At 42.1% G+C, this 17,003-nt stretch overlaps 1 protein-coding gene across 2 annotated transcripts in view; it reads right to left on the bottom strand.

Annotated features, from left to right (window-relative positions):
- LOC120048015 (inositol polyphosphate 5-phosphatase OCRL-like) overlaps nucleotides 1-7,691 on the bottom strand; it is a 33,664-nt gene extending 25,973 nt beyond the window's left edge. For both annotated transcript variants that reach the window (XR_005476959.1, XM_038993682.1), the window contains exons 1-4: nucleotides 7,197-7,691; nucleotides 5,650-5,732; nucleotides 604-695; nucleotides 64-102 (exon numbers count right to left, since the gene is read on the bottom strand). Coding sequence is in view for 1 of the 2 variants with exons in the window: in XM_038993682.1 (XP_038849610.1) it covers nucleotides 64-102; nucleotides 604-695; nucleotides 5,650-5,732; nucleotides 7,197-7,241 (259 nt within the window). In the remaining variant the exon portion in view is untranslated. The remainder of the gene's footprint in view (nucleotides 1-63; nucleotides 103-603; nucleotides 696-5,649; nucleotides 5,733-7,196) is intronic.
- Between the last annotated feature and the right edge of the window lie 9,312 nt (nucleotides 7,692-17,003).

Here is a 17,003-nt window from a genome sequence, read left to right as displayed (position 1 = left end):
AATACCTATCAAGGTGGATGACCATTTAAAAAACGGAAGGTTGAGGAGAAAAGTCTTACTTACTTTTTGATGGCAAGTCAATGAGCAGCGCTTCTTCGACCTCTGAAATAAAGCAGTTAAAAAGAGAAAGTTAAAGAGTTGTAAACGTGAGGCTCAAAGGTCTGTGGGGAAGAGGGAATATGTTATGACAACAGGTGTCAATAGGCTCTTGCTACTAGCTGTTGACTTTCAAATGTCTGGCCATCGTAAAGAACGCACCTTGGACTTGTTCCACTACGACAAGCAATAACCTTGAGTTAATACTGCTACCATGGTAGGGCGTTAAGGAATGTCAAGTTTAAATGCCTGCAGGCTTTAGAAGAGAGGGGCACTGCATCACAATCAGCTGTCTGTTGGTACAGGAACCGTTCTATATCAAATCTCTGAAAACTAGTCTGAACTGTAGCAGTTCAATAACATTTCCAAAACATTTCCTTAGCATGCACTGCAAACAATGGTACCATTCAATAACACTTCCCAAACATTTAGCCTAGTTACATTAAAAACTAAATGGTAGGCATACATGGAATTTAAAAGGTGAATTTAGACCTAGTGGTCACTTACCTCGCACAATCTGAAAATGACTGTTGATGGGTATGGACAACTGATGTACTGGACAGGACACAACAGTATCAGGGTTAGCCAAAACACCTAACCTGGAGGGAGAGGAGGAAATTATCTTTGAATAAAGCACCCTACATGGTTGGTCTTCAGATAGGAAGTTTAATTTCATCTAATTTGCATAAAACCTCATGCAGTATAGTGAGCAAGAGAGGTGTTGTCATAGTGATTTTACAGACTTCCCTAAAACATTTAAGTGCAACAAAAATAAACGTAAACAGAACTTATGTAACTTAGCCCAAACAGTTGCCGTTTCATGATGCAAGATATTCAAAAGCAAGCGCAATGAAAAGTAAATGAGGTATTTATGTTAGAGCTTCAGAGCTGTGATGTGTGGGTTAATGTAGGGTCATATTTATCTCCCTGATGATGACAATGCAACAGCCAAAGCATCAGTGAACTGAAGTCGATTCCAACCGAAATCCATGCAAGACATTCAAATAAATGAGAGCCTCATATGAAATGATCACAAGGCCTAAGCTTTTATCCAAATCAAATGGAGCGTCTGTCTGAGCTGTGATGAGGGTTAATGTAGGTCAAGTCTCACTCCCTACCAATGACTGTACAGCAGCAGGCAGGGCGTCAGAACATGTCCTTTCAACTCTTAACAAGATATGTGATTACTGTGGAGAAGTGGAACATGATGCAACCCTGGCTGCTTGTCTGAATGTGTCAGGTCAGGACACTCTGTTCCAAATAGGCTAGCGTAAACTCACCCCATTCCGTACAAATGTGCGCAAAAGCAACAGTCAAATGAGGCTACAAAGAAAACTAATGGGACTGTAGCGACTGTGTTGACTTCAAAATCAGGGGTGTGAACTAGGTTTCTATTCAAGCGTTGATTGACATGGTAATGGCTCTATAGTATTGGAGAAAAGTTGAAAAAACGGACCCTCCGTTACATCGTGACGTGTCATGTCGTAACGTACAGCACGCATAAAGCAACTATTTCTGTCTTCCAATCTCTCTCCACCAGGTGTAGCACTTCTCTCATAGTTTAAAAACAAGAAATGGACAGTGACGGGGCTAAGGGGGATACCTAGTCATTTTTTGCGTCATTATTGCATGCGATCATCATTCTCAAAGCCACTGTTTACTTCTAAGATCACTTTAGCACCGCCCTAAAAACCCAATTCAAATTCGACACAAACCTTCAAATAGGTATGTTCTCACACATTATATAAACTCTTTATAGTGTTTTATTTACATTTTAGAGGCGATAAGGTGATAAGTTGGACAGATCGAGTGAAAAAAAGCAATTTTCCCACACAACATCTCTCCTTCTCACTATCACGCATTAGTTTCGCTTCCCCACCCGCCATTTTTAAAAAGACCCGACGGGGCTCATTGCCTGCTTGAATTATGCAGAAACGGGCAGTGTTTAGGTCATGTAATTGATTCTGTTGGAAAGGGGAGAAATTGTGCTTTACAATGGTATTGACATTACAGTTGATCTGGAAGTATTACGTTTTTGGGGCGCTAAAATAAGGGCAATTGTACGGACCAAGGCGATGTACGAGTTTACGTTAGCTGGAGATGGCACCGTAAGTAGTATACCCAACTTCTCTTCCAAAACACCCCTAAAATGTCCCTTGTCATTATATATAGGCCTAATAGGCTCCATCTATCATCAACAAGTAGGCCTAGGCCTACTAATACCATGGCAAGCTCTGTCCCTCCATTTTCCCGGCAAAAAACGATCAATTCAATGTGTGACAGAACTGGGCGATATGAACAAAAATCCATATTGCGATAAATTCCATGAATTGATGCGATAACGATAAATAGAACGATACGATCATAACATGGATGTCTACCACAGTTTTTTATTATCCTTTAAGCTACTACTAGTTTGATGGTTGTAGCCATCAATTGTCCCATTAACGATCACCCATAACTTATTTCATTTCAAAACTTATAGGCTAGTATAGACTACTTAACGTTATCATAATGAACGATAAACAAAATGCCTGCAATAAGTGATCGTGTCGATAGTTTTCAGTTTATCGTCCCAGCTCCAGAGTGACATAACATAATTGAAAACCCATTTGCCATTGGAAGTACACATGCCTGACATCTTCCCCTCCTGGTAATCCTGGTAATCACTAATTTATGAGCGGTCTAAGGCACTGCATCTCAGTCCAAGAGGCAACCCTACAGTCCCTGGTTCGAATCAAGGCTGTATCACATCCGGCCGTGATTGCGAGTCCCATAGGGCGGCGCACAATTAGCACAGCGTTGACCGGGGTAGGCTGTCATTGTAAATAAGAATTTGTTCTTAACTGACCTGCCTAGATAAATAAATTATAAATCTCAGCCTATGAAAGCATAGCATAAGCCTACTACTCAGACTAGAGCAGGGCTTAGATTAAGTTCACTTTATTCACCAATTGTACACAATGTCCAACCGAAATGTGACTTCCTCTTCATCCCAACCTCCGAAAGACACACATACAGTGCATTCGGAAAGTATTCAGACCCCTTGACTTATTCCACATTTTGTTACATTACAGCCTTATTTTAAAATTGATTCAATATTTTTTCTCAATCTAAACACTATACCCCATAATGACACATCGGAAACCGTTTTTTCCTCATCTAAAAAAAACAGAAATACATGATTTATTTACATAAGTATTCAGACCCTTTGCTATGAGATTCAAAATTGAGCTCAAGTGCATCCTGTTCCATTGATCATCCTAGAGATGTTTTTACAGCTTCATTAGAATCCCCCTGTGGTACATTCAATTGATTGGACATGATTTGGAAAGGCACACACCTGTCTATATAAGGTCCCACAGTTGCCAGTGCATATCAGAGCAAATACCATGCAATGAGGTCAAAGGATTGTCCGTGGAACTCTGAGACAGGATTGTGTCGAAGCACAGATCTGGGGAAGCGTACCAAAAAAATGTCTTCCGCATTGAATGTCCCCAAGAACACAGTGGACTACCTCATTCTTAAATGGAAGAAGTTTGGAACCACCAAAACTCTTCCAAGAGCTGGCTCTGACAGAGCTCCGGAGTTCCTCTGTGGAGATGGGAGAACCATCCAGAAGGACAACCATCTCTGCAGCACCAATCAGGCCTTTATGGTAGAGTGGCCAGATGGAAGCCACATGACAGCACGCTTGGAGTTTGCCAAAAGGCACCTAAAGGACTCTCAGACCATGAGAAACAACATTCTCTGGTCTGATGAAACCAAGATTAAACTCTTTGGCCTCAATGCCAAGCGTCACGTCTGGAGGAAACCTGGCCCCATCCCTATGGTGAAGCATGGTAGTGGCAGCATCATGATGTGAGGATGTTTTTCTGCAGCAGGGGCTAATAGACTAGTCAGGATCGAGGGAAAGATGAACGGAGCAAAGTACAGAGAGATCCTTAATGAAAACCTGCTCCAGAGCGCTCAGGACGTCAGACTGGGGCGAAGGTTCACCTTCCAACAGGACAACGACCCTAAGCACACAGCCAAGACAACGCAGGAGTGGCATCGGGACAAGTCTCTGAATGTCCTCGAGTGGCCCAGCCAGAGCCCGGACTTGAACCCAATCGAACATCTCTAGAGAGACCTGAAAATAGCTGTGCAGTGATGCTCCCCATCCAACCTGACAGAGCTTGAGAGGATCTGTAGAGAAGAATGGGAGAAACTTACCCAAATACAGGTGTTCCAAGCTTGTAGCATCATACCCAAGAAGACAAGGCTGTAATCACTGCCAAAGGTACTTCAACAAAGTACGGAGTAAAGGGTCTGAATACTTATATAAATGTGATAGTTATTCTTTTTTTATCAATTTGCAACAAAAAATAAATGTTTTTGCTTTGTCATTATGGGATAGTGTGTGTAGATTGAGGGGAAAAGACATTTAATAGATTTTTGAATAAGGCTGTAACATAACAAAATGCTGAAAAAGTCAAGGGGTCTGAATATTTTCAGAATGCAATGTACATATACAGGTTGGAGCAGGGGGCTGTTAGATACAGAGGTTGGAGCAGGGGGCTATTAGATACATAGAGGTTGGAGCAGGGGGCTGCCACACTGTTTTTGTGAGGGGGTTAAGTGCCTTGGCTCAGTGTGTACATAGTTTTAATGCATTTAGGTAGTCGACCACGGAGTTTGTGTGCGCTCTCATGTGAGTCTCATTAGAGTGGTGGTGGGATACAGACATAATAGGCAGCGTGATGGCTGGCACTGGGGCTAACCTCTGTCTCTATACTGCGCACACACACCAGCTGAAATGGTCCTGAGTATTATCACGCACTAAACAAAAACATCAAACAAGCAACCATGTTCAGAGCTGATGACTGAGAATCTCCTCATCTGCTGGCTGTCAGATAAAGCCTAGAGTGGTGCTGTTAACCCGTGCTTCTCAAAGTGGGGAGGTACTGCAGGGGGTCCGTGCCCAGATATCAAAACAATATATAAAAACATCTGATTGCAGAAAAAGCCACTTTGGCAGCTGACTGCGTCAACATGAGATTCTGACATGAAAACCACTAGGCGATCTGAGGTTTGTAATAATTGGCCTGCATGCATTTGGCAGTGAAATCCCATCAGGACACAGCCAGGGCACTGCGGATCAATTCAGGCATGCTGCACCGGTCTAATGTTTTATGCTGTAGTGCTGCACTGTGTCTTTCTAGAGGCATACCTGTCAATCATCACTCACCCTCAAACATTATGCTGCGAAAACAATAATGAGGAACCTTGTAATTCAAGGTAGACTACAGAACACCATGGCAAACATTGGTATGGTCTTTCTGCATAGTCTTGTACAGATGGTCCACACAAGCAAAAATGTCTTGCAAGTAGCAGTCGGACAGGAAAAGGTTTTGCAATGCAATGTTTCAACTCAAATTGTACACCACTGCTTGACAGAAATAAACCTGACCACTTGAGTACAACTCATCATTATGACCCAGTATGGGTGAGCAGGCAGATATGAATGAACATACATTTTCAGACACTGAGTTCTCTAATGTTAGTACTTACATAAACTCCCCAGAGAACTCAATCAGTGACAGTAGCCTGGGCTCCTTCTGACCGGAAATCCTTACCTCCTGTCCTCTTACAGTTTGAGCATCACTATTAAGGAACCAGCGGCAATGATGAGAGGGCTGGGACACACACTAGGGCAGGCTAGAACTTGAAGATGAAACTACAAATAGGCCGAGTGACCAGAATATTTGCTATGATTTGGTCAACAAATATTTAACCACACTAGCTATTCCAGACTGTTGTCTATTCAAGGTTGTTGTGAAATACTTAAAATGGAGCTATACGTTAATAACAATGGAAGATGTGTATAAGGCTTATGTGGTATTATTGAGAGAAAAAATTGTTAAGCTCGTTAGTGCAGTTGCACAACCTACAAACAGTAAGTCATCATGACCATATACTGTATGGACCAAGTAACTGGTTATTTGGTTACATTGTTTTGGAAACTCAACCAAAAAGCAAGAGTTTGTAGGCTGTTGCGATTCCAAGGCATGCACAGCTGGACAGAGCCATAGAGATCCTATTCAATTCTATGTTGTATTATAATTCTACGGACAGAATATTCCTAGCTAGCTAACTAGGCTTAGTGGGTTAACAAATCAAACTTTAATTATATAGCACATTTCAGACATGGATGCAACGCAATGCACTTCACAGGAAAATGAATAAAAACAAAAAGGCCACGAGACAAGCAATCTATCTATAACAACCATGGAAGTTCAAACAGTAAAAGCAGAGAACAAGGACTGTAGAGACTAATCCATGGTAAAAATAAAAATAAATAAAAGCTGAAATGTAATAAAATAATATATACAAAATATTAATTATCTAAAAGAACTGAATGACTAAAAGACTAAGAGCACCCTGTTGAAAAACAAAGATAAAAATGTGTTAAAGATCAATTTTAAAAAATGGCCACAATTTCACAGTTTAAAAGCTCAGGTTCTCTGGCAGGCTGTTCCAGAGGCTGAGGGCATAGTAACTAAAGTCTGCCTCTTGGTCCTAGGCTTTGGGATAGTTAAAAGGCCAGTGCCAGAGGAACTGGGGGACCTACTGGGTACATTCCTTAAAAGCATGTCTGTCATGTATTGGGGTGCACGATCGTGAAGTGATTTAAAGACTAATAAAATAATAGTTTCTAAATAAATTCTAAAACTTTCAAAATCTATTCTAAAACACACAGAAAACAAACAGAGAATTAAAAACCGGTGTAATGTGTGCTCTCCGTATGGTCTTGGTCAGTTGACCAAAGGCTTTCTTGGAAAGACATTAGTATTAAATCAACCCTGCTAGTAAAGCATGGATCATTATTTCAGTGTCAGACTGAGAAAAACACAAATCAGCTGAAATATTCAGAGTAAACAACAAAATGTTTGACCTGCAAGACAATATTATTAAAAATATCAAATGCAACAAAACCTAAACAGTTAATTTAGCTGGATAACTTAGCGAACTAAAAACCTATAGCTATGTTAGCATGCTAACAGCTACCTAGTTTTAAAAAAGCAAAACAAAAAAATGGCAGACTTTCAAAAGGATATTGCCAAGCACTGCTCGTCACTCCCGAAGCTCGAATAGGAATCCATTCTCACCAATATATATTTAGCTACGGGTGGTAACTATTGGTATTTACACGGACCGTCCAGACGTTTTACCCAAGGAAAGTTCCGGGTGACAGCTGTCTACCGGGACGTTTAACCGGCGAGGGAGTGCTAGGGCCTAGGCTAGTAGTAGTCATGCTATGTTGATATTGCTGTCATGAGAAAATGTTAGTTTGGTCCTGGAAGTTTGTTTTCAGACGCAACTCACGTTCGCGGTCACACAAAATATGCGTGGTAGTTAACTAACGGTAGCTGTGTTCATCAAAATGCCGGTAGCATAGCTAGCTTTGATAATAATGTAATTAGATCGCTAGTAAATCCTCCATGTGGCACCTTGTCTTCAATGCTGTCTTCCCTCCTCTTTAATGTCTCAGCTTCCAGATGCCAGGCTAGACAGCTAGCCATCCAGCTGCTACGAAAACCCCGGACTTGCGACGTGTGGTTACAGCCAGTGTCAGATTTCGCTAATGAGAACTTCTACGCTGCGCATCATTTGCGCATACATATTAAAAGAGAAGGACGGGGTCATAATATGGGAAGGAAAAAAATATTAATTCCCATACACAGGCTACATCAGAACAGTCTGGACTTATATTATCAGAATTATAAGGCCTGCTCCAGCATCAAACTGTGTGTATGTGTTAGCCCAAAGGCCGGCAGATGGAGATAATAATTGAGTCTTTTCCATCATACCGTCCAACGCATTGTATGCAGCCGAAAATACAATCATATCCCCGTGGACCGGTTTGTACCAAAAACATTCTCCATTCAGGCTGCAAATGCATCGATTTCCTCCATAACTAGATTTAATGGCAAGAAGGGGGAAAATATGCGTACTTTCTTTATGAAACACCATTTTAAATGTTGCATATTGCATCCAGGTGGTGGAAAATTGAGTTTCAGGAAGAACGTATTCATATTTTCAGACATTAAATCTAGTTAAGGAGGAAATCGACGCTTTTACAGCCCGCATGGAGAATGTTTTAGGTTGAATCGGTCCACGGGGATACGAGTGTTTGCCAGCTGCATTCAATGCGTTTGGACGGTAAAATGAAAGCATTAATACCAGCTCAATATAGCCATCTGCCGGCCTTTGGGCTATATGTGCGTGTGTGGGTACGATGAAAGGTATAGAATATAATTGGTTTCAAATTGATCATACCATAAGGAATGAGTCCATAAGAACCCTTTAGCTCCTGTTCACTTTATTAGGCTAATACAGTACCTAATTAGGGACTAGGTTGACAAAGCTCTCTGATCCATTTATAAAAAAATCTGTCTTCTAATCTCTTACCTGGACTAACATTATCAATAATGTGTTTGAGACACAGTTGAACCTATGCGGCAGGAATCCTAGCGGTTAGAGTGTTGGGCCAGTTATCAAAAGGTTGCTAATTTGAATCCCAGAGCCGACAAGGTGAAAAAATCTGTTGATGTGCCCTTGAGCAAGGCACTGAATGCTAATTGCTTCAGGGTCGCTGGCCGTGACCCCATTATCCAAGGGTGTTACAGGGGGAGTTGGGATATGCAAAAAAACACATTTCTAATTGTGAAATAGGACAAATACACTGCTCAAAAAAATAAAGGGAACACTTAAACACAATGTAACTCCAAGTCAATCACACTTCTGTGAAATCAAACTGTCCACTTAGGAAGCAACACTGATTGACAATAAATTTCACATGCTGTTGTGCAAATGGAATAGACAAAAGGTGGAAATTATAGGCAATTAGCAAGACACCCCCAATAAAGGAGTGATTCTGCAGGTGGTGACCACAGACCACTTCTCAGTTCCTATGCTTCCTGGCTGATGTTTTGGTCACTTTTGAATGCTGGCGGTGCTTTCACTCTAGTGGTAGCATGAGACGGAGTCTACAACCCACACAGGTGGCTCAGGTAGTGCAGCTCATCCAGGATGGCACATCAATGCGAGCTGTGGCAAGAAGGTTTGCTGTGTCTGTCAGCGTAGTGTCCAGAGCATGGAGGCGCTACCAGGAGACAGGCCAGTACATCAGGAGATGTGGAGGAGGCCATAGGAGGGCAACAACCCAGAAGCAGGACCGCTACCTCCGCCTTTGTGCAAGGGGGAGCACTGCCAGAGCCCTACAAAATGACCTCCAGCAGGCCACAAATGTGCATGTGTCTGCTCAAACGGTCAGAAACAGACTCCATGAGGGTGGTATGAGGGCCCGACGTCCACAGGTGGGGGTTGTGCTTACAGCCCAACACCGTGCAGGACGTTTGGCATTTGCCAGAGAACACCAAGGTTGGCAAATTCGCCACTGGCGCCCTGTGCTCTTCACAGATGAAAGCAGGTTCACACTGAGCACATGAGCACATGTGACAGACGTGACAGAGTCTGGAGACGCCGTGGAGAACGTTCTGCTGCCTGCAACATCCTCCAGCATGACCGGTTTGGCGGTGGGTCAGTCATGGTGTGGGGTGGCATTTCTTTGTGGAGCCGCACAGCCCTCCATGTGCTCGCCAGAGGTAGCCTGACTGCCATTAGGTACCGAGATGAGATCCTCAGAGCCCTTGTGAGACCATATGCTGACACATGCACATTTGTGGCCTGCTGGAGGTCATTTTGCAGGGCTCTGGCAGTGCTCCCCCTTGCACAAAGGCGGAGGTAGCGGTCCTGCTGCTGGGTTGTTGCCCTCCTACGGCCTCCTCCACGTCTCCTGATGTACTGGCCTGTCTCCTGGTAGCGCCTCCATGCTCTGGACACTACGCTGACAGACACAGCAAACCTTCTTGCCACAGCTCGCATTGATGTGCCATCCTGGATGAGCTGCACTACCTGAGCCACCTGTGTGGGTTGTAGACTCCGTCTCATGCTACCACTAGAGTGAAAGCACCGCCAGCATTCAAAAGTGACCAAAACATCAGCCAGGAAGCATAGGAACTGAGAAGTGGTCTGTGGTCACCACCTGCAGAATCACTCCTTTATTGGGGGTGTCTTGCTAATTGCCTATAATTTCCACCTTTTGTCTATTCCATTTGCACAACAGCATGTGAAATTTATTGTCAATCAGTGTTGCTTCCTAAGTGGACAGTTTGATTTCACAGAAGTGTAATTGACTTGGAGTTACATTGTGTTGTTTAAGTGTTCCCTTTATTTTTTTGAGCAGTGTATAAGCACCCACCAAATTATTATTAAATGCTTGATGGACAGTTTAGTGTAGGCTACATTAAGATCAAATCAAATGTATTTATAAAGCCCTTTTTACGTTAGCAGTTGTCACAAAGTGGTTATACAGAATCCCATCCTAAAACCCCAAACAACAAGCAATGCAGATGTAGAAGCACAGTGGTTAGGAAAAACTCCTTAGAAAGGCAGAAACCTAGGAAGACACCTAGAGAGGAACCAGGCTCTGAGGGGTGGCCAGTCCTCTTCTGGCTGTGCCGGGTGGAGATAGAACATGGCCATTAAGGCCAGATTGTTCTTCAAAACATTCATAGATTACCAGCAGGGTCATTTAAAGTTCGAGACAGCAGACGTGGTAGAGGGAGAGAGAGTCCTCTTTACAGTTGAAGTAATTTAATAGTCAAAATCAAACAAACATTTGATTTGACTCAGTGCAACTGAAATTGTTCTGTAATTTCCCAAAACTACAAAGCAATAAGTTGAAAGAACTCACCAACTAAAACCATGATGTCATGTTATTGTGTGTATGGTTCACTCCACTCATCTCAATATAATGAGGTTAGGTCACCATATCATATACTACCAGGGTTGGGTAGGTTACTTTCTGAATGTTATCTGTTACAGTTACTAGTTACCTATCAAATTGTAATCAATAACGTAACTTTTGGATTCCACAAACTCAGTAATGTAATGTGATTACTTTCAGTTACTTTTGAATTACTTTCCCCTTCAGAAGCATTAGAAGAAGACAAAAATTATTCATCAACAAACTTAAACGTGCTCCTTTTTTCCATGCTGAATTGAATGTCATTGAGAAAACAGAAAGGTTTCATCATGAAAAAATAAATATCGGAAAAATCCTTTCTGAATTTAAAAGTAATCCTCTAGTTTTTCAAAAGTATCTGTAATCTGATTACAATATTGTCACTGGTAATGTAACTGATTCGTTTTTTGTAAACAGATTATATGTAACTGATTACATGTAATCAGTTACTCCCCAACCCTGTATACTACGTATATTAAGGAAAGGTAGATCACATGAAATGACAAGAAAATAATTGGTACTAAATGTTCATTTTCAGTCCATGATTAATGTGTTGTTGCTGTCTATTCCCACCAGCTTCCCCGTGGATTCTCAGGTATTGCAGGCCTTTTAGAATATAATACCATACAATAAATCCCTGTAGATATTCAGACACTGCAGGCCTTTATCTCCCAGCTCTGTCACCAAGTCCTTGACGTCCCTCACCACGGTGGAGCGCAGGCCGAACAGACAGAGCAGGAAGACTAGACCGGGGCAGATCCCTGAGACAAAGTAGAGGAACACTCTCTCTGGAAGACCTGTGGATGGAGGGATGATACTAGTCTTGGGTGAAACTAGCATGATATTGTTCAATGAGGAATAAATAGAAGAACTAGCATGATATTGTTCAATGAGGAATAAATAGAACTATCATGATATTGTTCAATGAGGAATAAATAGAAGAACTATCATGATATTGTTCAATGAGGAATAGATAGAAGAACTAGAAGGATATTGTTCAATGAGAAATAGATAGAAGTAGTAACATGATATTATTCCATGAGGAATAAATGGAAGAACTATCAGGATATTGTTCAATGAGGAATACATAGAAGACAAAGCATATGTTGACAGCTATACAATCAAGAGAGTTACATTTGGTTAGCCTGGTCCCAGATCTGTTTATGCTGTCTTTCCATCTCCTACAGCTATACAGCACAAACAGATCTGGGACCAGGCTAACGATTGGTGCCTGCTGATCATTAAAGTAAAACAAGGCATACTATATACAGTACAAAAAGCCCTGCTTATGAGAAACCAGCCTACATGCACACAGCAAAAAATAGACATACCCAGTAAAGATTTCAAGAGAGTTGGTATGAAACGTTTTGAGGCCTGATGATGCTGGGGCAGGTGTACCAGTAACAAAACACTGATACACTGATAGACAAGGACAGTCACACACATTTAAAATACAATGATATACAAACAATACAACTAAAATAATACAATTAAAAAATAATGTGTTTTTGTCTTAAAGTGTGTGTGTTTGTGTTTTAAAGTGTGTATGTGTTTGTGTGTTAAAGTGTGTGTGTTTGTGTGTTAAAGTGTGTCTGTGTGTCCCCTCACAGTCCCAGCTGTTCCATGATATGTTGTTGAATCTTTTTTTAAAGGTAATTTTGCTGTTTGCTTGAGTAATTGGAAATGGGAGTGGTGGCAACACGTCATTCAGGGCAGGTGGTGCTGAGCCCCACCTGTTTTTGAGCCCCACCTGTTTTTTGGGGGTTGTTGCCGGTTTTGCATGTTATTTTGGCATTAATATGTGTCAGATATCAGTTTGCAAACAATGTAAAAAAAAATATATATTAAAAATAGCCTCTTATCCGCTAGTCGTCCCCTTATGCCATAGTTTGTACATCTCAATTGTCAGTAAAAAACACATTTGTTTAAGCAAGTCACCATTTCAGCTTTGTTTTTTTTAAAGGCAGTAAACGAGGCTGAATGAACTGTTTCGCTGCCAGACGAAGCTCCGCTGATAGCCAGGTGTAGCAGTGGTAAGGATTCACTCCATGGTGCTCAAAAGAAAGCTTTGCTTTTGGGACAGCTTTATGTAGGCCCTATCAGTTTGTGGGCATCGTTTGTCACCATTATAGTGCAATTAATGTATTGTTTAGTGTTGTGGTGTTGTGGTGGCATATTTCTGCTTTACCAAATGAGGAGAGTTACAAACTACACACCAGTCAGAGTTATACTTAAACTACATCTTTTTTAATAAGAGCTTTGCAATAGCATTTGACTTTCAACAATTCACTATTTCTAATGAACCTTTGAGAAGTGACTACAGAAAAGTACAAAGATATTTTATAGCCAAGATACACCCCTCTCAACTTACACTGACGAACCACAGATCTTAGGAACAGTTCATAAAGGTTAAGATTTGTATGAAATATATCTATAAAAACATAGCAGACAGTTACTGCTGTGTCAACAGTTTCCATTGTAAAGACCAGTGTCTGGCCCCCTTACTCCAAAAAGGAACCGTCTCTTCCTGGTACGACATAGAACAGAACCATTAGCTTATGTTCTCTGGAATGCTCTTTAGGTTTTATCACCCAAAGACATCGTAAATCTCCTCTGTCAGTGCTATCTCATAGAGGCCCATCCTCAGTGGAAACACACACACAATACTCTATTCTGTCTAATAAAACAACCATTACAATGCAATACAAGCATTATAACATAATCTTGCAATTTTCCACGACAGTGTAAACTACTTAAATAAAAATATTTTAAAGTACTACTTAAGTAGTTTTTTGGGGTATCTGTACTTTACTATTTCTATTTTTGACAACTTTTACATTTACTTCACTACATTCCTGAAGAAAATACTGTACTTTTTGCTCCATACATTTTCCCTGACACCCAAAAGTACTTGTTAAATGTTTTATGCTTCGCAGCAGAGGAAACTGGTTCAATTCACGCACTTATCAACAGAACATCCCTAGTCATCCCTACTGTCTCTGATCTGGCGGACTCATTAAACACACATGCTTCATTTGTAAATTATGTCTAAGTGTCGGAGTGTTCCCCTGGCTATCCGTAACTGTAAAAAACAAGACAATGGTGCGGTCTGGTTTGCTAAATATAAGAAATTTGAAATCATTTATACTTTTACTTTTGATAATTAAGTACATTTTAGCGATAAAATTTACTTTGATACTAAAGTATACTTAAAACCAAATACTTTTAGATTTTAACTTAAGTAGTATTTTACTGGGTGTCTTTCACTTTTTCTATTGAGGTATCTTTACTTTTACTCAAGTATGACAATTGGGTACTTTTTCCACCGCTGGTGTTGTGTTATGTAGTGGCTTTGCTGGCATGCATCCAATATTTGCCCCACCAAGATTTACATGCTGAAATTGCCACTGTAAGGCAGTTCTATGCAATCATGGCTCTGTATACTGTGCTTTGCCGTGAATTCGTTTTGGACTTGAGAACTGTGAAGAGACTCCTGGTGGCATGTCTTGTGGGGTATGTATTGGTGTCTGAGAGGATTGTTATTTGATTATGCAGACAATCTGGAATTTTCATTACAGTACTACTTCTCATAAAAACTAGGAGAAGCAATTAATCTCTGGTCAACCCTCAACCCAGAAAGACTGGCATGCATGTTGTTGATGTTAGTTCTGTATGTGCAATTAAGGGCAAAGCGTACTGCTCCGTTTTAAGCCAACTGCAGCTTTGCTAGCATATTACCGGACAGTAATCAAGATGGGATGATACCAGAGACTGAATATCTAGATCTTTGTGTTAAAACGCAGATCATCTTTTTATAACAGCCATACCCCTCCCCATCTTCACAACTTTGTCAATATGACTTGACCATGATAATTGACCATCCAGTGTTGTACCTAGTAATTTAGCTTCCTCAGCTTGCTCAATGGTTACACCCTTTATATGCAACATTATCAATAACATCAAAGGCTGCACTGAAATCTAACAATACAGCTCCAACTATCCTCTTTTAATCCATATCTTTTAACCAATCATCAGTCATCTGAGTCAGTGCAGTACAAGTTGAGTGCCTTTCTCTATATGCATGCTGAAAGTCAGTAATTAACTTGTTCTCTGAAAAATAGCATTGTATTTGGTCAAACACAATTCCCGTCATCAGTTTACTAAGAGCAGGCAGCAAACTGATTGGGGGGCTGTTAAGGCCAACAAAGGGTGCTTTACAGTTTCACAATTGTTAACACACGTTTGCTGAAACTACATCTCAGGTACTCAAAACAGTTGGCCAATTTCCCCAAACCCCACAGACAACTTGCAAAATGAAAAACAACAATCAAAACCATGTACTCCCTGCTCAAAATAAAACATACATCAAATTAATCTAACTTTGTGATAACGAAGATCACACTAATGGGACATTCAAAACACTACTATCAGAACCTATTTCAGTGTAAAGACTAAGACTTTGTTGTTATACTGTATGTTGTTTGTGTGTACTCAAACAAGAAAGTAACACAATTACAAAAATGTACGTTTTATATTTCAACATTTATCAATACATGTCAAACAGCATGCTGTAAGCACACATACAGTAAAAATGCAAACATACAGCAAATATATTTTGCATGTGCAAAGGAATAAAAATAGGCCTATTTGTACTACTGTATGTTAGATCAATTGTACAGAATAGATAAAGAAACTGTCAAAATACAGTAAAATCATAAGTCGGGAAACAAATACTCCATTGCAAAAACAAAATCAGTCATATCTGTTGTTTTGGCCCAGCAACAGATTTTCATCAACATCACAGGCGATATTCTCCTTGGCCAGACAGCGGGGGAAATATCTTCTGACATGATGCATCCACCCCTGAAAGGACCAGAATGTCACCACAGGCCTCCCCATTGCCTGGAGAACGGCCATACGTTCATGGGGTGTGCGATCATACACCTTCCACCCCCATGCGGAAAACAGTCAATGGGAATGAGAAATGGTGAATATGGTGTGAGATAGAGAATTGTAAACCTGGGATGGTCATGGAAGCAGTAGCGAAACTCACGTTGTCCAAAATTAGAACATACATTTGCTGCTCAGGATCGCCTGGCCCTCTCTGCACTGGCTGAAAAAGATTGTCATGTAAAGTGTTCAGGAAATTAAGGAGATGGGCAGTGTGTATGGTCCAAGGGTGGCATGGCAGTGGAGGACCCCATTGTGGCTCATAGCTGCGCATATGGTGACTTTTCCCCCGCGCTGGCCAGATACCAGTCACGAGCATCGTCTTGAAAATGACCGGACCAAGGTGCAGCGTGGTGAGTACCCCCCCCCCCCCCCCCAAAGGTGCGGACTCCGGCCGCAAACCTGACACTATAGGGGAGGGTCCGGGCTGGGCATCTATCTTGGTGGCGGCTCCGGTGCGGGGACCCTCGTCGCAGACCCCGGACTGGGGACCCTCTTTGTAGGCCCGGACTGGGGACCCTCGCTGGAGGCTCCGGACTGGGGACCGTCGCTGGAGGCTCCGGACTGTAGACCGTCATTGGAGGTTCCGGACTGTAGACCGTCATTAGAGGTTCCGGAGTGTGGCCCGTCGTTGGAGGTTCCGGACTGTGGCCCGTCGTTGGAGGTTCCGGACTGTGGCCCGTCGTTGGAGGTTCCGGACTGTGGCCCGCCGTTGGAGGTTCCGGACTGTGAAACGTCGCCGGAAGCTCTGGACTGGACTGGGAACTGTCGCCGGAAGCTCTGGACTGGACTGGGAACTGTCGCCGGAAGCTCTGGACTGGACTGGGAACTGTCGCCGGAAGCTCTGGACTGGACTGGGAACTGTCGCCGGAAGCTCTGGACTGGACTGGGAACTGTCGCCGGAAGCTCTGGACTGGACTGGGAACTGTCGCCGGAAGCTCTGGACTGGACTGGGAACTGTCGCCGGAAGCTCTGGACTGGGAACTGTCGCCGGAAGCTCTGGACTGGGAACTGTCGCCGGAAGCTCTGGACTGGGAACTGTCGCCGGAAGCTCTGGACTGGGAACTGTCGCCGGAAGCTCTGGACTGGGAACTGTCGCCGGAAG

Source organism: Salvelinus namaycush, chromosome 5, assembly GCF_016432855.1.
Source record: "Salvelinus namaycush isolate Seneca chromosome 5, SaNama_1.0, whole genome shotgun sequence".
Taxonomy (NCBI): Eukaryota; Metazoa; Chordata; class Actinopteri; order Salmoniformes; family Salmonidae; genus Salvelinus; species Salvelinus namaycush.
Note: the sequence above shows the minus strand (reverse complement) of the source record. Positions and strands in the feature narration are given on the sequence as shown.